The following is a 24,138-nucleotide window of genomic DNA, read 5'->3' as shown; positions in this document are numbered from 1 at the left end:
AGTGTAAGTTCAGGCTGCTCAAATAAAAGCTTGGTTTGTTAACATTCTAACTGCTGCTTTCCATTTTGTCAAAGACAAAAAGTAGCACAACTGCATGCTGAAAGAAATGGCAGTATAAAGAGACATTTCTCTGTTTACAGTTGCATTCTGACTGATTTTCAAATAATCAGAGATGAATTTCAGACAGGGAAAGTCCACAAACTTGATAAAGTCGTCAATAATTATCTGAAATTTTGAACTGAGTGATGTCATTGCATAAAATTGCAGTGGCCAGTAGCTCTTCCAAATGATGCTACTTTTTTGTTTTTTTATCGTCATTTTTCGTTTTTTTTGTTGTTGTGACATTTACTGCTTTTGGCACAAATACTGTCGTCATCATTGGAGAAGAAAGCCAGTGCTTTGGAATGAGAACATCCCAGAGCAATCCAACTTGACTGGCTGGACCACCGTTGACGAGTCAGAATAAGAGCTATGCTAATCCAGGAAAAGGAAATGGACAAAATGAGGCTCAGGCCGGCAAAACAACCTGAAATCAGAGACTATTGTACCCACGGAAGAACTGTCTCCACCTCAAGCTTTTGTACTCGGCAGGTGGACCATGTTCCTGGCTGAGTGAGTGCCGGACTACAGCTGGATGAGGAGACGTGGACTGAACATCGATGATTGGTGCTCACACACAGTCAAAGTGATGGACTGTGTTTCCTAGATGTCGAACTTTTGATATGCAGATGACGACCTCATTATCATCACCATCTTGTTGCAGCTGCTTAATTCACCCTCACGCAGATTCAAAAGATGCACTATACGTTAATGCATATGTGTACACCATCATCAATTGGAGTAAGGAAAAACTTCGCACAATATAAAAACAAAACCAAAAAAAAAACATGACAAGGGGACAAAAAAGATTAACCTCAGGAAGAGCCAAGAAGAGGGATCCCTCTCCCAAGACAGGCAGACATACAATAGATATTGTGTTTACAGAACAGAACCCAAAAAATTACAGGGTATACAAATTACATAATATTGACACAATATCTGATACAAAGAAATTATGTAAAATATATGTGAAGAATATGGATCCAGGAAGACAACTTAGCAGGATGGGGCATAGCCAAGTGGGGCCCGAGCCACACAACATCCTCTTTGCTGTGGTGACCTGGAAGAGGACAGGCCACACAATATAATTAAATTAATGAATTTGTTCATTCAACCTTTATTTAAATCTCAAAAAATCATTGAAGGCAAGCCCTCATTTTCAATGATGTTGCAACAATGTGATAACAAACTGAAACAAAAACATAATCACAGAGCAAATAAACATAATGGGTAAGAATAGAAACAGATAAGAAGCAAAAATGACAGAATACTTAAAAAAATTGAAAAATGTGCTGAAAATGAATGAAACTGCAAATGAACAAGATAGAACACAAATAAAACAGAGGCACATAAAAGATAAAGGGCAGCCAACCATACAGAACAGCATGTAGTTTAAAACAGTTACATCCAAAGCCGAGCAGTTTGAAATCAAAGTCTTGAACTGACCTATAGATATAACTGTATCACGTTTGAACATAACATTCTAAGTGTATGGAGAGCTTAAACTGAAAGCAGTTTTCCAAAACGCAGTGTTTTCCCAGGGACACTAGAGCGTGGTGAATAGTGACTCTGTGACCTGTTTAAGGAACACCGTTCCAACATAGGAACACCCTTCACTAAACGAACACCCTTCGTAAAAACTAATAGTTTTTTTGCTAATAGTTTTAAGCATCAGATCTTAACAGTATATACTCACTGTTGAAAAGCTGAGACTGTCGTGATTATTTATCATGATTACACAAAGGAAAAAAGTTATTTCCAGACCATATAATAGCGTTCTAAACTCACCATTACACAACATTAGAAAGAGCCCTCTACCGCAAGAAGCAAGAATGCCTACATACCTTCGGAGTGTTCCCTTTTTCCACAGCTACAATGTCATGGTACAATTTTTTTTTAATAGTTCGCCAAGAGTCCATAGAATGTGAATATCCATGTCATTTTACCCAAAACTAGCTACAAGTGTCGAACAAGCAAGAAACCCCAGAGTCTTAGCTTTCATTTGAGACCAAGATTATGTTTCTAGGTAAAGGGGTTCTCAAGTTATAAGCCTTTGAATCTCAGTAGGCGCTCTTGGAACAAAAGGACCCAAGCAAAACGCACAAACATGCCTTTTGAAAAAAAATTGTGAAAAATCAATTTTTTAGTCTTTTGACTTCAAATTTTGAGTGTAGCAAGCTGAGACCTGTGGCTATGGCCTAATTGTGTCTGCTGTGTCCATAGACATACTTGAGCCCTTATATCTTAGTCAGTTTATTGACATTTGAATTGAATTATGTCATAGAATCACACTTACACTTCTAGAAAAAACTTGAGGGTGTTACCTTTCCAATGGTACCAAGCACGTCCCTGAGTCTTAAACTATGTGGGAACTGTCATGCTTTTAATTCCGGTATGTCGTTTTGGAAAAAGAACATTAAAATGGGGGCGTTCATTAAGAGGTTAATAAAGAGCTGATATATGGTGGCATGTTGCCCTTCAAGGCAGAAACCAATGATGAGTGGAGTAACAACCACCAGTAATGATTCTGAGGGCAGAGTGATAAACCAAGCCTAGTGGAGTAAGACTAGAGACAGAGACATGTCTGTAGAACATCACCATAATCCAGGACAGATAAGTTATAGCTTCAGTGATCTGTTTCTGTAAGAAACCAATCCAGCACCTCTAATGCAAAACTCCAGACGCAGTCATTTTCTCCCTCCTATTACACAGAATCGGATCTTTTAATGTTGACTTTGAATAATCCTTCAGATTAGGTCTGGTCGATACATCGACCGGCTGTGCCAGACTGAGACTTTATTGTCATCTCTCTATAAAAGCAAAAAATCTCACTCTGTTTGTGTGTGTGTGTGTGTGTGTGTGTGTGTGTGTGTGTGTGTGTGTGTGTGTGTGTGCGCGCCTCAAATATTTCTGTGGATCAGGATCAGACTGACCTGAGATTTTCAACATGGCTGCTGCATGGTTTAATGGTGTGCAACGTCAGATTTGTTTGGACTACAATGATACCGTTAATAAATGATTTCATAAATGATTTACCAATTCCGCTAGCATTGTCAACCATAGCCACCACAGCCATGTGCGCACCAGAGCCAATCACTGCAGAGCCCACCCCCACGCCCCACCTCCTAAGTCGACGCACGTGCCTCTCTCTCCTCTGTCAGAGACAGAGCAGAGCAGTGGACAGAGAAGCGGCTTGAGGCTCAACACACTCACAACACCATATTACATACAAAATGTGTACGGTAGATAACCGTGGCGTTTTCATACCGCTGTTTTTTCACTTCCCTATGCACAACAGGAATTTATTTATTTATTAAAAAAAAAAAACACACAAAAAGGGCACTTTATAATACGAGGGAAAAAGGGCAGGGGCTCAAGCACCCCTTGGGCCTTATGTGTGCACGTTGTCAGGTTGGGGTAAAAGGGGAGACTATGGAAAGGGGAAGGTGGACCCAAACGCAGTAACACACGAGAGGCAAGGCGTGGGGAAACAAAAGGCGAGCTTTTGTTTAACAAAAGCTGAATACAAAAACAGGAGCAGACAAAACGGGGCAGGAGGCAAAGTATCAACCAAAAACAAGACAAAGTACAAAGAAAAAGGCAAAGTTCAAATCAAAGATGCAAAATGCAAAACTCCAAAAACACATACCGTGGGGGAACAAGGAACAGACAGAGGCACAGGAACTGGAGCATGGAGCATGGAGCATGGACGGACGGACGCTGACAAGGACAATGACCAGACAAGGAGTGAAGGGAACACAGAGACTAAATACACAAACACTGATGACAAGACGAGGAACAGGTGAGGTGGACCAACAGGTGAGATAACGAAGGGGAGGAGCACATGAGAACATGAAGGGACCAGGGCAATGGACAGAGGGAGCCAGAGGGAACATAGGAAAAAACACAGGAGAACTTAAAGGACACATGAGGGCATGGGAAAAACAAGACACAAGACAAGATACAGAGACATGGAAATCAAATACAAGAAAACACAAGACAAAAACCAGACAAGAACACAACAAACAGATCTACAGTCATGACACACGTGCCTGCTGAGGAACAGGGGGAAGTTGTGTAGTGTTTGGTGTAGTGTGTTTAGTGTGTAGTGGAGTTGTTTTTTTGTTTAATGAGTCAAAACAATGAGGAGACCGCTGAATGTGGAGGCAGTGCAGCTCTTCATTCAGCTGGAAGGAGCTAAGTGAGCCCTGAGCATTGCCTGCATTTAAATGTCAATAGTTAATATAACTTTGTAAATTTCAAACACTTATGCACACATTTAGCAAACAACAATTTATATTTTCATTATAAGTAATAAAAATGGTTCGTTAAACATATTTGTGGATTTCACAGTAAAAAAAAAGAACTTTCTCCTATGCAGATTTTATGTTGTTTTGTGATTTTAGGTCCATTGTGTTAATACAGTGTGTCAAAATGAAAAAATAACTGTACAGTCACACATATGAGGTTGTGCTGAAAATAATGACACCAAACAAGGCAAAGTAAATAGTCATTATGGTGAAATATAATGGCAAAATCAAAAATAGTCAAAAACGGCCAATTATACCCTGGAATATTGGATTTCACAACAAACCTAAATATCCCTGACGTCCCACCTTCAAACACAGCCTCATTTGGCCATCCATGAAAAAGCTGCTTAACCTCCCACTTTTCTATAGGAATGCATACTTTCTACGGGCACTGCACTAGTTGTTTCAGAAACAACAAAACACAGTGACTGGAAGAGCGCCGGGTCGCTGCGTCTGGCAAGTCGCCATCTAGGAAAAAAAATCTTAACCAGTTTAGGTTAGAATCACCTAGAATCAGCATTTCTGAGTTACATTACTGAGCAAGTAAGTCTGCTAAGTTATGTGTTGCACTAGAGAAAGCTGAGGGTGGTCTGTGTACACCCACAACAATGATTGCAATATTACAAGATAAGTTCATTTTCAGAGCAGACAAACCTGATTTCACATGAACAGCCACACCACCCCCTCTTCCAGCTCTGTCTATTCTGTACAGGTTATAGTTATGCTGAAATGATGATTGCTCTGCTTGAGCCAGGTTTTTGTCAGAACGAATATATATCAGGATGTGATGTGAGAAAAATGTCAATTAATCTAATTTTGATTGATAACATAGACTTCTGATATTTAGTTGTATCAAACATAAGCCCTTTCTGCATTTAAAAGCATGTAAGTTGAAAACATTTTGCTCTGAGTCACCATAGGACTTACTGGCAGAATGCAACTTAGGACAAAGGATTGAACAAGCTGGGGTCTTTGGCTTTGTGTCAAGGCTCAACCAGGTGTCTTTCACACTGCTGGGATTAAAAAAAGAAACACTGTGGCATGCAACAACACAAACTATAAAAGCACCAATATCAGGGGCAACTGTTAAAAAGATTATTAAGAAACAGTCCAGATAAAAACAGTCTGTAATCTTAAACATTCAGCAAAATGATTAGTACACACGAAAATAAACAATTAAAACATGCATAAAACCTGATAACACTGACCTTGTTACAGGAGAAAAGATGGAAAGATTTTGGTAAGGATCAGCATCAAAGATGAACAAGATCTGAAGATCTGTGAGAAATAAACAATAATGCCACATGTTAAGAAAAAGTGAGAAAAAATTCCTGCATCCATCCCTTTATTCAGATTTACACAAAAAAATGAATTGGGTTTATTCATAGCCAAGACCCATCCTGCATCCACCCACCCAGGTTCATGAAAATCAACTTTAATTCAGTTTTTGTTAGTTGTTAGTATTTTTGTGTTGTTTTTATTATTCAAGAGTTATCTGTTTTCTGCACGTGAAGATTCAAGCTTGCTGCATGAGACCACATTAACAGGATGCTTCTGGCTGGACAATACAAAGTTAGTCTGGACCGGAGCCATGATGGCCACGGACACATGTTGTTAAGGAAAAGTCATGGCACTTTACACCTTATATAAAACTAGGTGCATATGAACATGATTTATAAACCTGTTAATCAAATAAAGATATGCTAATCATGATCTGTTGCCTACATCTCTCACAGGAGGTGAACAGCTTGCAGTGGGAACTCAGCTTCAACCAGATTCAGATGAAAAGGTCTCAGCAGTCATGGGAGCAGAAATACAACAGGTTGGATTTACTTCACATACATTCATGTGTCTGTTGTATTTCCATTGGTTTGTATTGTAACATTATTGTTGTTGTTGTTGTTGTAATCAGAATTTTGAATGAGAACAAGACTCTGACTGATACCCTGGAAGGAAACGAGAGTCAGATCCAGCAACTTCGAGCAGAAAATTCTGGTAAATAATTTAGAATAATTTAGAGGTGACCGAAACATGTCTGCACATAATATCTCAATCAGTGGATCAGTCTTGACGACACACAAAACCTTTATGTCAACCATGTCAGCAGACTTGACCAAATACTTTTAACCCAGGGTCCATTGACCACCTTCTTCAGAGCTTTCAACCACAGTGTCATGATGCGTGTGTTTTCAGCTTTAAGTCAGCAGTGCATGGAGCTTCTCTCCATGTTGGATGTGAAGGAGCAGAGAGCTTACCAAGGAACCAAACCTCAATTCAGCCCGGAGAGGGATGCAAGTGTGCTGGAGGTGAGAGAGCATTAATCCACATCACAGAGAGATAAATAGAGAGAGGAAAAAATGTTAGAATTAAGTCAAGAGTTGAGACAAAGGTTTTACATTCAATTCAGTTACCTCCCTCATTAATAACTATACTACCAAGTACATCTTAATTTTCTAGTTACTGTCAGCAACACATTTAGCTGAATGCATTTCCATACAGAAGAATATAACTCTTGTAACCAAAGTAACCTGCAAGGCAGCCACAATGCTGAAATAACATGTACCCTACTGAGCCCTCCATTTCTTCCACTCTAGGGTTTTTAGTATTTTGACCACCCAAAAATTTAGGACTGCGATTTTCAAACAAAGAGTTCACTACCCTTTGTCCATTCATAGTCTTGTCCTCTGTCAGCATGGATCATAGTCCGCCCTTCAAGAGCAAAAGCTTGATCCAGGATGTTGTACTAGAGACAGAGATATGGGCACAACAGTTTCTGCTTTCCCATTGCTTGACCTGCTGAGTCCCATTTGTTCTTTTTCTGTGACTGGACATCAGCCAGGTACAGCCTTAAATCCAAGATGAATGAGCATGGCTCTTATGCCAACTCTCCTCCTCCTTGGTGACGTCCAGTTGACCAGGTTGGATGGTCGAAAGATGCCATGGGCAGTGCTGGTTGTAAAGTCTGCTGCTTTTAATCCAAACCTACACTTTTTTCTCCAATGCTGATGAATGTATTTATTCACTAAGCATACATTCTACAGCAATAGAAATTGAGAAATTATGTTAAATTTGAAGGAGTTACCAGCCATTGCATCTACAAGTGCCATCATTGCTTTAACACATTTTTCAGGGATTCAAGATGTTCTATTCCTTATGTGTACCTGTATTTTACTAACCAATCTCTTAACAACTTTTTGTTACACATTTTTTCCTCATAATTCCTCTGAAGAATGTCATCCAAATTTTGCCATCTTATATCTGATATGCCATGCACTGTTTTTTTCTGAACCAGACCTATATGCTGTTTGTCAGTAAAAGTGAATGATGCAGTAGCAGAACATCAGATTCAGCTGTATCATATATCTCAGATTGAAAACTGGCATGAGGTGATGTACATAAGGTATGCCTTAGTATCACTTGAACAATTTAGAAGTAACACGTACATTAATTGATCTTCTCTCTGTTTTCCAGCTGGCAGTGTTGGGGGCCTGTCGGTGTCATGGTGTTGCTGAAGCTTGTCCATGCAGTCGGACTGCTGCTGCTAGCAGAAAGCAGCTCATCCAGCTACAACAGGAGGTAAACTACATCTACTACGTCTGTGTCAAATATCTTTTTTTCTTTGCTCTGAAACCATTATCGATGTTCATGAGATGTCAACACCAATCCTTGTTGTTTTTTATGTCTGCTTTTCTTTATCTTTCTTCGTCAAGTATAACAAAAATAATTGTGTCCTTACTTAAGTGCTAAAACCAACTGCCGTGCAACTAAAGCTTGATCTATGCTTCTGCATTGAATCAATGTCGTACCTAAGGCATATCCTCTGTGTGGGTGCATGGCCTATGCCATAGTCTGACATGCACCTCTCCAGAAATGTAACTGCACGTCGCAGTGACATAGACACCAACAGCTGTGATTGGTCTACTTGGAAGCATTGCATTTTCAGCCTCTGGTGACAGCTGCATTTAGGTCAATAGGGGATGCATGGAGAAACCCACTAAAACCTTAAAAATATACATTGTTCTGATAAGAAAATGTCTTAATGAGATGAAAGACTACACTTCAGAGAGCAGGTTTACTATAACTGCCTTTTTAAAAAAAAAATCCATGTTGTTTGCTCCTGAAGATTGTTTTGGAAAGGCTCCTGTTTGCAGTGTAATTGTAGTCTCATCAGAAAGCAAACATCTGCTAGGTTTTGATCTGATATTATCAGCCCTGTCAATCATTTGGGACAAAAAACCTGTGGTTAACCCGCTCTCTGAAGTCTGGTCCTTTATCTTCCAATTCATATGACGTAAATACTATATGTTAGGTTTATGTCTGTTTCTCCCTCTGGACTTGCATGGCATTGTTAATTGATAGATGTTAAAACAGATGTATGTGTGGTTTTGTGTTTTCCAGCTGGATGCTCAGTGTTCAAGGAGGGAGGAGGCATTGATGGTAGCGGATGCTTTTCGCATTGCCTTTGAACAGCAGCTGAGGAAACGAAGCGAGCACTTTCTACTGCTGGCTGAGGCCAACACCATGAAACTCCATCATTACAAGGGTGAAGGCAAGTCTGCAGTCAGCATAAGCAGTGGGAATTTAAACCTGGTCCACATACCTGTGACGTACAGAATTAGAGATGTAGATAGCCTTAGTAATCATATGGTACGTGCTGTAATGAATTTGGAATTCTTCAAGAATTGGAAAGTTAGTCAACTAGGGTTGAAAAAAAAAGGTTCATCTTAATTTAAAAACAAATTTACAACCATATGACACATTTGGAACTCAAGTTGTTAAGATTCAAATTAATTCATAAATCTGCAGACAGCACAGAATCTTGGGGTGTTTTACGCACATTGGTGACTAACGACACGCCTCTTGAAGGTAAATATACTATACTTCATGAACACAGGTAACAAAGAGGATATAGAAAAAAAAGCAAACAAAAAACAGTCTCGGCTAGTGTAGGCCACAGTAATCTGGCTGTTGGAGGTGGATAAACGTTGTGTGATTTAATCAGAATCAGAAATACTTTAATAATCCCAGGGGGAAATTATTTAAATATACGAAAACGATTGCTTTGCTTGTGGTGAATACACCAATAACCGACCATCACTGCTGATGAAAATCTATCTGACAATGTGACTTAGGCCCAAATGCTCCAGACAAGGTTATGTTTCAAAGTTGGTTCATGTTGAGTTTAGTCTTAATCGCCAACACAGCACTACCTTGAGTAACATAATGTATTTCTCTAGGTTTGAACATTGTTGGAAACATTTGGATAATTCAACTCAACATAATATATAACAACCATTTGGTAGTTTTTAATCATTTTAATGAAGAATTCCTACATATTATATTTTCATTAATGGATTCAAGTCTTTCTCAAACAGAAATCCATATTTCCATGGTCAAAGAAAATCCGTGTACCCTTCGTTCTTTGGTTTTTCCGTTTCAAAACCAAATTAAAATAACAGAAAAACAACTTTGTTTTTCTGTTATTTTGTTTTAAAACCAGAACGGAAAAACGGAAAAACATTATAATAGTTATAATAGTCCAACCACTTGCATTACACTTTATGGCCATAAAGTCTTTAATTAGGGCGCACTTAAAATCTCTCCTTCTTTCTCTCCTGAGACGGGGGCGGACCGGACGAGCTAATGTTCCGGAGCAGAATGTCAATCAATATTTTATCAGTATATGCTTATAGGCTACATACACACATAGCCTACCCTGTTTAGAAGTAATCACAGCCGTTTCCAGATCGGCGTCTGAAACAGTACTTCTACAGCGAAGGTTGTGCTCCATGAAAAAAAAAAAATCGGAAAAAAGATTAAAAAAAAAACCCAAAAACACGAAAATTCCCCCCATGTCGAAATGCAAGTGGTTGGACTATTATAACACACAAACAAATCATCCTTCTGGCGACTTTTTCTTTTGTCAAAAGGCACTACCGACAAATCTAGCAACTTTTACTGGTGTTATTGGAGACTTTTGTGGTGTTTGGAGACTCTGACTTGAAAGCACGTATCACCCTGCAGTTACTGTGCTCAACGAGCAGCGGGTGCTGCCGTGAGTCCCTCCCCCGTCCAAAAGCACTCACAGGTTGTCAGTCTCTCAGAAGCCTCGTGCAGCAGTCCAGCCTGCAGTCAGAGCAGAGAGGAGACACACAGCACTCCGCGTCCAGGCTGTAAATGAATCGCGGATGCGCATGGCCGCGGATGCGCATGGCCGCCGCCGCTCCGGCGTACAGAGCGGGGTGTAAATGTACCATATATTACCAAATAATAGCCCGGTTTCAATTAACCGCAGGGTCCCTTTAAACGCGGGTTGCAGGTGAATATTTTGATAAATAACCGCAGGGGAAACACCCTGACATCATCATCATGACGTCTACCGTAACGTCTCTTTAGGAGCGGCAGCGCAGCTTTCTGTGTGAATTACATGAATTACAATTACTGCGCTGCCGCTCCTAAATCCGGATTTTCCAAATATCACAATAACAAAACTGTAAAAATCAAAAAACTTAATTTTCACGTTATCCTGTTTTTGTTTTAAAACAGAATAACTGCTACAACATGTGTGATTTTGTGTTATTCTGTTTTCCTGTTTTTCCTTTCTGGTTCTAAAACAGAATAACAGAAAAACGAAGTTGTTTTTCTGTTATTTTAATTTGGTTTTGAAACGGAAAAACCAAAGAACGAAGGGTACACGGATTCAGTGGCGGTTGTAGACCAGTTTTAATAGGGGGGCTTTTTTGTTAGGGGGCACATACAACCCGGGAAAAAAATACAAATCCCTCATTCAGACAAGGGATAAATGGGACTTCAAATAATGTTTACAATTTCAACAATTTTGATTGGGTAGTAAACTGCTGAGACACTTTATGTCCACCTTTCCCTTCAAAACAAAATCAGTGCAAGAAATCTGTCATTGTATTATTGATTCAGACTCCCTGTTGGGGGGGGGGGGGGGGGGGGGTCCAGACTCAGAGTTACGGGGGCACTTGCCCCTGTTGGCCCCCCCCCTAGAACCGCCCCTGCACAGATTAAAGAATATATTGTTATTTTGTTTACCTGTGTCACTGATTTCCCCATAATAATAATCATTAATTTGGGGAAACCCTAAAAAAAAAGTTTTTTCCTTACAGGTGTCAGCAGGAGTGTCAGTTTAAGCCAAAAGCTGAGAGGATTGCTGCCTTCCAGTTTGGAGGTGAAAATGTCTGATGATCTTTTAGAGACCCTCTACAGACTGCTGGATTTGGTTAGTATATCCTCAAACCTAATCTATTGGCCTGGTCACAACAGAGACGGTGTGACATTTATTATTGGTGTCCTTATGTTGCACTGTAGAGGTTTACCCTCTGAAATTTAAAACATTTTATTGTGCCATCCCCATTAAATCTTCCTGGATATAATCTTCAGCATAGGATCCAGATTGAGGGGCCCATAGAACTTGCACCCCAGAGACTTCTTTAATAAAGTCATGTAATCATGCTGCTCTTTAGACTTTCTAAATGTAATGACCTCGTGGAGACAGTGAAAGAAGCTTTTTTGAAGGGGTTTTAATAGAGAGAAGTATACAAGAAATGTATTCACTGTTGTACAACAATTTACTTGTTCGGGTGGAAACACCTGCCCGGGCAAAAGGTTGGTTCCTATTTATACCATGTGCGCCAATTACAACAGCAGCACCTGATAACATAAATTATAATGTAAACAATATTATGGCTCCTACATGCTATAATAATGATTAAAATAACGATCCAACGAATGGGACTCAAAATTTGACTTGCTAATGTTGCTACAGCTGCGTTTATGATGAATATAATATGCCAGGTCTTTTGCCTTTAGTCTGTCTGTTGAGAAGACAAGCCTCATGGAAATAATATTTAAAAATACGCATTGTATAAACAAAAAAAAAATGGTTAAAGCAAGTAATTTGGTGTTTTCAAAGTCCCTCTATGAAGCTGAGGCAGGTTATTCTGTTAGCTCTCAGAGACTGCTGGTGCGAGGCTGTAAGCCGGCTGTAATTCTTTGGTCACCTGTTGGACCTGCAGCCCTATGTGCTCTCGGAGATCCTGCTTGGCTCTGTGCCAGCTGACATGCCCCCCGTGGATGTATTATTTCTATCTATCACGCCCACTGCATACCCAGAGGTGGAGGCTAGAGATCCAAGCTGAAATGGCCTGTAGTTCTTCCGAGGGATGTCACTGGTTCTCGGAAGTATGGCAGATTTTACAGCACCCCTCAGCGACACAGAGAACATTGAGGGGGCACTGGTGTGTACTGCAGCAGGAACTAAATTCTAATAGGTAGAGGTTAAGGTTGAAAATTGGTAAATTTAGCCTTTAAATATCGTAGCTCTTCTGCAGCTGTTGCTAACATAGAGCTAAATCTCTAAGAAGGTCATCAAGTACAGCATTAAGTAATTGTTAATATAATTTCTTTGTCTCCAGGAAGAATGGTTTTTATTCTTTTTCAAGTGAAACCCTCACCAAAATGCTACCTAGGGACTTTTTGTGAATGTACCCGAGTCAAACGTTTAAAAGTTTAAAAGCATAATTACGACATAAGTGCCACCTTTAAGATTGATCGTATTTTCGTTTCGGGTCAAAATCATTTTCAATGGAATGCTAGGGGCAAATACTATTTTAGCATCAAAATCGCTATTTTTAAAACACTAAGAAGGCTCGACACAACATGAAACTTTGCTCGTAGTATCACCAGGGTCTCTACCCTGGTGATACTAGGGTATCTGCTTGGGTGCAGACGCTTTTCTGCTTGCTCTCGCTTCTGCTCTGCTTGCTATCTTTTCCACTGTTATTATTTTTCTTCACTGAAAGATTACAGGCAACAACTCCTGGATATTTACAAACCACTGGGACAACAATTAACTGACTGCTGCTGCCTTATTTCACTTTTTAAAATTTTTTTCTTCCGAACTCCGTACTTTCAGAACGAGGCCTTCGAAGTAGCACAAGCCTATTAACAGCTTAAGCCTATTAGCAGCTAAAGCTAACTAGCACCAAAATGCCTCTTGTTAACCTGAACCTTCAGAGCATCCTACAGAAAATTGCTGAGCTGGAAACCAAGATCCACCGGATAGAAGTAAATGTGGAAGTGAATGGACTATCTGGGAACGAAACTACTCTCCCATGGAGTCAAAACAGCAGAAAAGAGCCTGCTAACACACGGCTAATTAGCCCCGACAATGACTCGACAAAACAGGAGTTCAGGGGACTGGATAAAAAGCCCAGGAACAATCATCCCTGCTGGAATACTCTTGGAGCAAAGCCTAAAGATAAATCATTTTTGGGAGAACGAGTAACAGGCAGAGCCCAGCGTCCTGAGATCTCTGATGCAACTGGTTGGCCTGCACTTTCTTCTTAAAGAGTGCCTCCTCAACGCCCGTACCAAAGCGGAAACAACCGTGGACAACGGTGAAAACAAAAAGTAAGAGCGTACCTACGCAAATAACAAAAATACAACTGGAGAACAGATTTGCTGCACTTTATCAAGACCGTGCAAGCTCTCCGTCAATGAACAAGGAGAGTTATGAGACCAAATCCAAAAGTAAAAGACCACAGAAAGAGCTAATGACTGGACCACAAACACTGATTGTGGGTGATGTTGCTGTGAAGGAGGTAAACAGCTTTTGCAGCAAGAAGAACACCAAAGTACTCTGTTTTACCAACGATATGGTCTCTGATGTCTCAGAAAAAATTCTGGACATTGTCGCTGAACATCCAACAGTGAAATCTCTCATCTTACACACAGGGGCCTGTGATGTTGTGAAACAACAATCTGAGGTATTGAAACAAGACTTCACTGATCTGTTGAACAAAGTCAGATCTCTCGATACTGTGGTGGTTGTCAGTGGCCCTCTACCAACTGTCCGTAGAGGTGATGAGAGATTCAGCAGGTTGTTGATGTTGAACAGATGGCTCAAAGCTACATGTGCCGCTCAATCGGTGAACTTTATTGACAATTTTAACATTTTCTGGGAACGCAGACACCTCTTTAAGGCAGATGGATTCTGCCTTAACAAGTCAGGAGTAAGGTTGTTAACCTCCAACATATTCTACTCTGTGCACCACACACCAGTTCCTCCCTTCAAGGACACCAGGCAAAACAAACTAAAACAACTGATAAGACAGCCCTTGGAAGGAGAAATACTTGTGCCTGAGATAAGCTTCGAACAGACAAGTCAGCTGTGCCAGGAGGAGGAGTCCTTGCTGCCATCTTCGCCCCGCAAGGAGGAGTCCCCCCCAGTCGCAACAAGAGGGAACATCCACTCTCCACCAACCCCAACCAACTCTCTGCCCTCTCCAGCCAGCCTCAGCCTCTCCCCCTCTTCCCCCCTCCTCGATTTCATGGATGAGATGAATAAGCTGGTCAATGTTGGACTCAGACTCACACCCCGCCCAAATCTGCCACGCTTGAAACCACCATCGCCAAAACGTCATCGTGCCCCTCCACCCCCTCTGAATAATCTTTGGCCTCTACAGTCTGAAAACAGCGAAGTACATCCTGTCCATGCTGACAGTACCATTAACGCTTACTGATATGTGCCGGGTCCGGGCTACGAAGTTGATATCACTACTGTTTTCCCCTGAGAAAAGCCAGGGCCCCTTGGAGTTCAGGCAGCCTCCTCAATTCCTGTGCTGACAGGTAATAGAAAAATTGTGAATTTGTTGAGAAACAGGAAATGCGGGACTAAATGTGCCAATCCATTCAATTTAGCTCCCATTCCTCGTCAGCCACTAACTGTCGCAAAAAACTGCACAGTTGGTTTTGATACTGTAACTGTAGCTCTATTAAACATCAGATCTCTGGCAGGAAAATCTTTTTTAATACATGACTTTATCATCAAACACAATCTTACTTTTATGTTTTTAACTGAAACTTGGTTAGACCAGGATAACAGTGCAGCTGTTCACATTGAATCAAGTCCTCCAAATTTCTCTTTCATAAGTGAAACTAGAATGCATAAAAAAGGAGGAGGTGTTAGTATTCTGTTTAATGAGTTACTCAAATGCAAGCAGATGTTTTATGGAAGTTTTACTTCTTTTGAATATGTTGCTCTTCAGGTAAACTCATCTTCTCGAGCTATATTTCTAAACATCTACAGGCCACCTAAATACTGTACGTATTTCTTTGATGACCTTGTTGAGTTACTGTCTCTTATCTGCACTGACTTTGATTGTGTGTTAATTGTTGGTGACTTTAACATCCATGTCGACAAGCCTGAGGACAGATGGACTAAAGAACTGTGCTGTGTTCTTGATAACTTTGGACTCACTCAGCATGTGACACAGCCCACACACAACAGGGGTCACATCCTGGACTTAGTTATCTCAAAGGGTCTGAACATTTCTAAGGTTCTGGTATCTGATGTCGCTCTCTCTGAACATTACTGTGTTTTCTTTGAGAGTGATATATCAGTGCACACAAATGTTCAAACTCAGGTTGTCTCAAAGCGATACATCACTGAAAACACTGGTGACATATTCATTGATGCTTTCTCTTCCACACCACCCCTCTCTAGGTTCTCTGTCAATGACCTTGTACATCATTTCAATTCCAAAATTACAAATGTCATGAATGCCATTGCACCCACTAAAGTGAAGGTGGTCTCTGGTAAGAAAAAATCTCCTTGGAGAAACGCCACGCTAGTCAAGATGGAAAAAAGGGAATGTCGAAAAGCTGAGCGCAGGTGGCGAAAAACAAATCTCCAGGTTCATTTTGACATTTATAAAGAGAGACTTTACATTTTTAATTTAGAATTTAAAAAGTCAAGGCAGTCCTTCTCAGACATTATCACCAAGAACAAAAATAATGCTCGTGCCTTGTTTGCTACTGTCGACAGGTTAACAAACCCTCCTGTGCCAGTAGCCTCTGAACATCTGTCTACCAGGGCCTGTAATGAATTTACATCATTCTTCACTGCCAAAATTCAGAACATTAGACAAGCGGTCAGTGCCACTGACTGTGTGTTGTCGTTTTGTCCACCTAAACCCAACTCTAATACCATGACACAATTTGATCCAATTAATGACAAAAACCTTCAAGACATTATACAGCATTTGAAGTCTTCCTCCTGCAGCCTGGATATTTTACCACCAGGGTTCTTCAAAAAAGTTTCAGACTGCATGATTCCATATCTGCTACAGATTGTTAACATGTCTCTTCTCTCAGGTGTCTTCCCCCAAGCCATTAAGACAGCAGTCATTAAACCACTCCTGAAGAAGAGAACTCTAGACACATCAGTAATGAATAACTATAGGCCCATTTCAAACCTCCCAATTTTAAGTAAAATAATTGAAAAAGCTGTCTTTCAACAGCTGAACAATTACTTAATAATAAATGGCTGTTTTGATGTTTTCCAATCAGGATTTCGACCACATCACAGCACTGAGACGGCCCTCGTTAAGGTCTTCAACGACATTCATTCAAACACAGACAGCGGAAAAATCTCAGTCTTAGTATTACTGGATCTCAGTGCTGCGTTTGACACAGTCGACCATAATATACTACTGGACTGACTGGAAAACTGGGTTGGACTCTCTGGTACAACACTAAAGTGGTTTGAATCTTATCTAAATGAGAGAGATTACTTTGTGTCTATTGGTGATCACACATCTGAACGGATGAAAATGACAAGCGGAGTACCCCAGGGCTCCATTCTGGGGCCTCTACTATTCAACATTTACATGCTCCCTCTAGCTCAAATAATGGAAAACAATGACATTTGCTACCACAGTTATGCAGATGACACACAAATTTACATAACCATATCACCAGGGGACTATAATCCCATACATACCCTGAGTAGATGCATCAAACAAATCAATGATTGGATGTGTCAGAATTTTCTTCAGTTAAACAAAGATAAGACTGAAATAATTGTTTTTGGATCCAAGGAAGAACGACTTAAAGTCTTTGCTCAGCTTCAGTCTGTAATGTTGAAAACTACAGACTAAGTCAGAAACCTCGGTGTAATTATGGACTCAGACATGAATTTCAGCAGCCATATTAAGACAGTTACAAAGTCAGCCTACTATCACCTTAAGAATATATCCAGGATAAGAGGGCTTATGTCTAGGCAGGATTTGGAGAAACTTGTTCACGCATTTATCTTCAGCAGACTCGACTACTGTAATGGTGTCCTTACAGGACTCCCTAAAAACTCCATCAGACAGTTGCAGCTGATTCAGAACGCTGCTGCTCGAGTCCTTACAAGAACCAAAAAAGTAGATCACATCACTCCAGTTCTTAGATCTTTACACTGGCTTCCTGTCTATCAAAGAATAGATTTCAAAGTCCTGTTGTTGGTTTATAAAGCATTGAATGGCTTCGGGCCAAAATACATTTCTGATCTGCTGCCGCGTTATGAACCATCCAGACCTCTGAGATCGTCAGGTACCGGTCTGCTTTCAGTCCCCAGAGTCAGAAGTAAACATGGAGAAGCAGCTTTCAGTTACTATGCGCCACATATTTGGAACAAACTTCCTGAAAATTGCAGGTCTGCTCCAACACTCACCTCTTTTAAATCAAGACTTAAAACATTTCTTTTTGCCACTGCTTTTAACTGAGGCAATTCAAGTCTTTGAACTGCATTATTACTCTGACTCTACAGTCTTGTTTCTTTTAAAGCTTTTCTGTTTTAGCCTACTTGTTTTGATGTTTGTCTCTTAATGTTTTTACTGGTCTAAAAATGCTATTTTTATTTATTTTTATTATTATTATTATTATTATTATTATTATTTTTTTTTTTTTTATGCAATTTTTAATGTCTTTTAAATGAAATGTTTATGTCTTTTAATGTAATTTGTGTGCCTGTAAAGCACTTTGAGTTGCCTTGTGTCTGAATTGTGCTATACAAATAAACTTGCCTTGCCTTGCCTTGCCTTACACATGAACACAAGCATTGAGAACATTGTTTGTGTACACAGAGTTTACTAAAAAGAAAGTTTTTGAACAATCCACGTTAGCAGTTGTATTTTCCTAGAGTTAAGGTGGACCAGTACTGTGTTCCGGCAACAACTATCCACTCAATATCCCACGTGACTTTTCCATCTTTTTATTTTAGTATTGTTTCTTATATGAGACTCCTTTTTCAACTTCAAGGTCAATATTGTTTTTCGCTAACGACAAAACAAAGAATTATCCTTGCATTTATATGGAACAAAGCTTTAGGAGCGGTCCACCTTAACTCTCGTCCAAGTTTTCGAGATTCTCGGCTGCCATGACGGCGACGCGCCGGAGGTGCTACTGCTAACGTGAGTAGTTCAAAAACTTTCTTTTTTAGTAAACTCTGTGCACACAAACAATATTCTCAATTCTTGTGTTCATGTGTAGAGACCCTGGTGATACTACGAGCAAAATTTCATGTTCTGTCAAGCCTTCTTAGTGTTTTAAAAATAGCGATTTTGATGCTAACATAGTATTTGCCCCTAGCAATCAATTGAAAATGATTTAGACCGAAAACGAAAATACAGTCAATCTTAAAAGTGGCGCTTTTGTCGTAATTATGCTTTTAAACAAATGTTTGACTTGGGTACATTCACAAAAAGACCGTAGGTTAGATTTTGGCGAGAGTTTCACTTTAACTGATGGTATATTTCCTTCTGTAGCTGAATGACAAGGAGGAGGCCCTGGCGCACCAGAGGAAGGTGAGCATCATGTTAGCACACAGTGCTGAGAAGCTGCAGATGAAGTTGCATCTGGATTCACATTGCCAGCCCTCAGACCCATCATGGTCCAGGATCCCCTCAAAGCAACCACAAGACCCATCAGAGAACCAGAGCCAGTCTCAGCGACAGTCTGATTCATCAGAAACACTAGAGCTACCAGATTCCCAACTTCAGCCAGGAAAACCACACTGTCCAGGAAATAACTTGATTAATAGTGAGCCACAGGAGCTGTCAGAGCCATCACAGACTAACATCAAGTCAATTTCTAACAAGGGCCATAAGTCTGCCTGATGTTCACAGCTGATCCAGCAGCTACCGGACACAAAACAGCCAATTGGGTCTTCAGAGAGAAAGGGTAGTAGCGCTGAGGTAGGACAATAAAGTGGCAACCACTTACAAACTGGACTCCAGCCCCACAAATATATTTACTACATCTCACAAACACAGCTTTTACTACTTCGTTCAAATCTGCAAAATACTCTGCCTGAACGTGGTGGGAAAAAATCTTGAATGATGGTGATCAGAGATCACTTAAATGTTTGGTGAATCAAAGAGTAAAAAATCAACAGTAGAACTCACGGCTATGTTTAAAAGTTAAAGTAAGAGCATTCCCACATAATGTGAAGGGACCTGAAGGGATTGGGCCTAAACTGCTGTGAAGCCTTAAGAAACCACTTATCAGTGAGGTTAATCAGAAAAAAGCCTTCAATTTGCTGGAGAGCCCAATTATTGGAAGGAATGTAAAAAGGTCCTGTGTCACTGACCTAGAGTGAAGCATTTCTCTACATAAGTTTTACTCAACCGATCATTTTCGTGGAATAGATTAAGAGAACATTTTCAACATTTTCAACAGTTACAATGTTTCTTTTTTTTTCTTTCTTTGAAAATCAAAACCTGAAACCAGTAAATTAATCTTAATAATCTTAATCTATGAAATTCATTGTTGCTGTGTGCTTCAAGAGAAAAACTTGCATTGTTCTTATTTTCCATGATTAATCTACAAGACATTCTGTCTGATAGTTTACTTTGATTTAAGTGGCCGCAGGCAACATGAACATTGTGAACAGTGTTATGAAATGGTCTGTCATAAAACGCGGAGCAGACTTATGACTTGTTGTGATTGTGAATATTTGTGTGGTTGTGGGGAAAAACAAAATGGATGATTAACCAAGTGGATTGAACACACTGGGACAAGTCTGTCACACACTAACCCTAACCCTTTCATCCACATCAGTATGGATATTATTACAGTTTATTTGTTTATACATCTTGTTTTTTTTTGTATATTTCATTGCTACTTGCTTTTTGTTTAATTGTTTTGTATAGTGTGATGGAACTATTTTATTTCTATTTCCTCTTTTCCTATTTTCATATGAACAACGCCACTCATTGTGTCATTTTTTTCCAATGCTCAAGTGTGCAAAAACACATAAGAATAACCAAACAGAAAAATAAGATCTATAATGATAAGAATTATAATGATATATTGTACAGGGAAGTTTTTCACAGTTTTTTCTACACCTTGTTTGCTGACAGAGGATACTAATGAACTACATATTTAGAAAATTAAACCATGAAACTTGGTGCAAAATGCAGACTGTTTGTCCTAAAAGTGTGATGATATTAAAAAAGGCATCTACATAATTGTATTTGTGAGTCATTGAAGCCAAAGTTGTGTTTACACATCAAACATATTTGCGAGGAAAGTGTTCTAATAAGAGTTCTTTATTTAATTAGAATTTTAAATGGCTTTATGATGAAAATATAGATAAGTCACAATGAAAGGAAAAGCAACTTAGCACATAGACTAAGATGCTACATTTGGCAAGAAACCATCTGTCAAGGGTATAGGTTTGCATATGGATGATAGGGACACATCTCTACCAATATTTTGGGTATGATCCTGATCCAAACTTGAAGCATTAGCTTTGGAGTGAGGTCATATTTGATCATTCCAATGATCCTTCCCAGAGGTTAACTTCTTCCAAGACTTGCTATGCTGCTATTGAAACAGGATCATGATAGCACAGAGAGGAGAGAGAGATGCAAACACCTCCATCAACGTGCCTCTTACTACTGTTAAGAAGCTCACCAACACTTTTCTGCAAGAGAAAAATGCTGTATGGACACACACCTTTATATAATAATGATGATAATATAGTACCTTTCTAAAGACAGTTATGATATTTAACAATACATTTAAAACACATACAGAATAAAACAAACTAAAGGCCCTGAAACTAAATGGTAAAATATACATTAATTCGATTTAAAGCAATTTTTGAAAAGTGGGGTTTTAAAGTGATTTAAAAGGCCTAATCTCTTCAGGCTGGTCATTCCAAAGTCTAGTAGCCCTGATTTCAAAAGTTTCCTATAAAGACTGAACAACAGCATGCTTCACACAAAGCTGACCAGCTGAGGGCAGTGTTAGTTCACACATGTGGGAGTCCCAATCATTCCTCTCAGTGCACATGAGGTTTAATTCATCAGAGTGCACTCATGACTCTGATTTATTCATGTTGCTTTGTATTTTTCAGCTTCCATCCTCAATAAAGTAAAAATGTTAATGAATATTATTATATCATTAATTTAATGAATATTGTGTCTCTAGTTGTTTTTTTTCTGACGAATAGTATGACATAAAAATGGACAAATCTGTCTGTTCTGTTTTTTCATCAAAGTACGTCTTTTGTCAGTGCAGGGGGGATGTTGTATTTGTTATTGTATCTGAAGACGCTGCGTTGGTGTTGTTCCTGGAACGTCATAACATAATTATTGTTGCACCAGGACTGTCTACTTTCTACTGACACAACTGTGATGAAGTCAACTTTTGGAACAAGCCATAGTGGCTGAGTGGTTTATGTCCAGGACTCATTAGACTGGGTTTGTATCCAATTTGTTACATATTATTATACTGTTCACTTCTGTGGATGCTGCGGCCAATAGGTCCTTTAATCTTCCCTATGTTTTTGATATGCTTTGCTTCTTTTTCCCCTTTATGCCCCCTTGTAGCCTACTGGAGCATGTGTGGCCTACATTAGAGAAACATTTATCAGCATCAGAAAAAGAAGATTATGTTTCTGTTCTACTCTCTCCCGAGCAGCCAGCCAGACCAGCAGGACATAACATCACAGAGAGCAAAGCAACAGCCCACAGAAGAGAGAAAAGACAGTCAGGATCCAAGCAAAGCTGACAAGAATTGGATCAAGAGCTGTTCCTCTAACAAGCCCTCTTCTGGTTCCTGTATGGCGGCAGACTGAATGGCTGCGGTTTAACTCAGGCTCACTCAGCAGGGAAATCTGAAACTGCAGAAAATCTTTGCAGAGACTTAATTAACCCCTAACATCCTAGATCAGGTTATTGCACTGGATGGGCGGAGCTTGTTTACAGCTGACTGGCCATGGGAAAAATGATTATTGGTACTTAAATGCTGTCAGAGTCGATAAACAGTGTTCAGAAGACGTTACATTTCTGATGATATCGATATTGTTATTGGTGCTGTGTACATTTGTCCAGATGCAAAATCAAAAAGTCCACTACAGCAATTGTATGTAATGATTTTAATCAAACAATCCTCAGAATGGTTTTACCCAAATTTCACTACGTTCAGATCCAAATATTTCTGGTAGATACAAAGCCCTGCTATGTCCTCACTTTGTCCAATCAGATCATGTTTCTCTGCTTCTTCCGCTTACTTATCCTCATCTGATAAAAATGGTCAAACCATCAGGAAAAACTGTTAGTGTGGACACATGAAGCTACAGCAGCCCTACAGGACTGTTTTCAGGCAACAGGCAAAGGTTTGTGTTGATGGTGATCACAGACAGTAAGATCATTCCCAAACCAGAAGGCCTGGGTGAATGGAGAGATGAGGGCTCTATCCACAGCCTTTTAGTCAGGTGACAAGGAAACATACAACACCACAGAGGATGCCATATCTACTGACCACCACCAGAGCAAGACTAAAAGTTGTCATCAAGGAGGCAAAGAGGAGACATCAGCAGAGACTGGAGAGAAACCTCAGCACCAACAGCACTAAAGACATGAGGCAGGCCATTCAAAACTGAGTGTCCACATCATGTGTGAGGCCACACTGCTGAACGAGCTGAACACATTTTATGCTCGCTTTGCTCTCCTCAACAAAGGTTCAGCTGTGACGCCTACTCTGCCTCCAGAGGACCGGACACTGTCAGTAACCACAACCTCGCGTATGTGAGAAAAATCCTGCTGAGAGTGAATGTAAAAAGCTGGTCCAGACAATATTCCTGGCTGTGTACTAAAAACATGTCACAATCAGCTAGGGGATGTTATTACTGACATTTTTAACATCTCACTGTCACAGGAGAGTCACCTGTTCCCACCTCCCTCAAGACAGCCATCATCTTTCAAGTGCCTAAAAAGTCTGCTGTGTCTAGTCTGAATGACTACTGCCCTGTGCCGGCCTGAGAGTACGGCAGTTTTTTCTGCTACGATGAAATCCAGGGCTGGATTGCAGCATAAATGTATTTCAGCATTCAAATCTGGAATATTTCAGTGATGAGATCAGTAAGAGCTAGAAGTTTTTCATCAGTTTACCTCTTCTGTTCCTCAAAGGGAGAAATGTGTTAGACTCTGGTCTTACATGTTTCTCTGTTCAGTCATTTGCATCACATTTTGTTTCCTCCAATGAAAAAAAAGATCCATATTGGGGTCTTGAGTCAGAATAAATGACCTCTCCTGTTCCTCCTAAGAAAATATCCCTGAAAGAAATTTCTCTGGTCAGGTCTGAAAACTGCCGGCCATTTATCAAAAATGCATTTAAAGAGCAAACAGCATTCATTTCTTGGCATTTGTAGACAGCAAATCAATTCTGAATATATCTGGGAGTACTTTTATTCAGTCAGTACAAGTAATGGACAAGTAGTCGATGTTAGATTAAGAGCAGCAGGTGACAAGATGCACACCTCCAACTTATCAGAGAGGTAACAACTGTTTTCCCTCATTAATGTTATCGAATTACCATAAACTCAAATCTGGCACATTGCCAAACGGGCGCATTTGCGTCTCTC

The 24,138-nt window shown here is 39.9% G+C and overlaps 1 protein-coding gene across 1 annotated transcript in view; it reads left to right on the top strand.

Moving 5' to 3' along the window:
- ccdc125 (coiled-coil domain containing 125) overlaps positions 1-20,659 on the top strand; it is a 36,776-nt gene extending 16,117 nt beyond the window's left edge. Inside the window, exons 6-12 of the mRNA XM_030417183.1 lie at positions 6,146-6,231; positions 6,322-6,404; positions 6,603-6,715; positions 7,881-7,985; positions 8,808-8,958; positions 11,543-11,655; positions 19,031-20,659. Of these exons, the coding sequence (XP_030273043.1) occupies positions 6,146-6,231; positions 6,322-6,404; positions 6,603-6,715; positions 7,881-7,985; positions 8,808-8,958; positions 11,543-11,655; positions 19,031-19,381 (1,002 nt within the window). The 3' untranslated portion in view covers positions 19,382-20,659. The remainder of the gene's footprint in view (positions 1-6,145; positions 6,232-6,321; positions 6,405-6,602; positions 6,716-7,880; positions 7,986-8,807; positions 8,959-11,542; positions 11,656-19,030) is intronic.
- Positions 20,660-24,138: the final 3,479 nt, after the last annotated feature.

This window comes from Sparus aurata, chromosome 5, assembly GCF_900880675.1.
Source record: "Sparus aurata chromosome 5, fSpaAur1.1, whole genome shotgun sequence".
NCBI lineage: Eukaryota > Metazoa > Chordata > Actinopteri > Spariformes > Sparidae > Sparus > Sparus aurata.
This window is presented reverse-complemented; position numbering and strand designations above follow the sequence as displayed.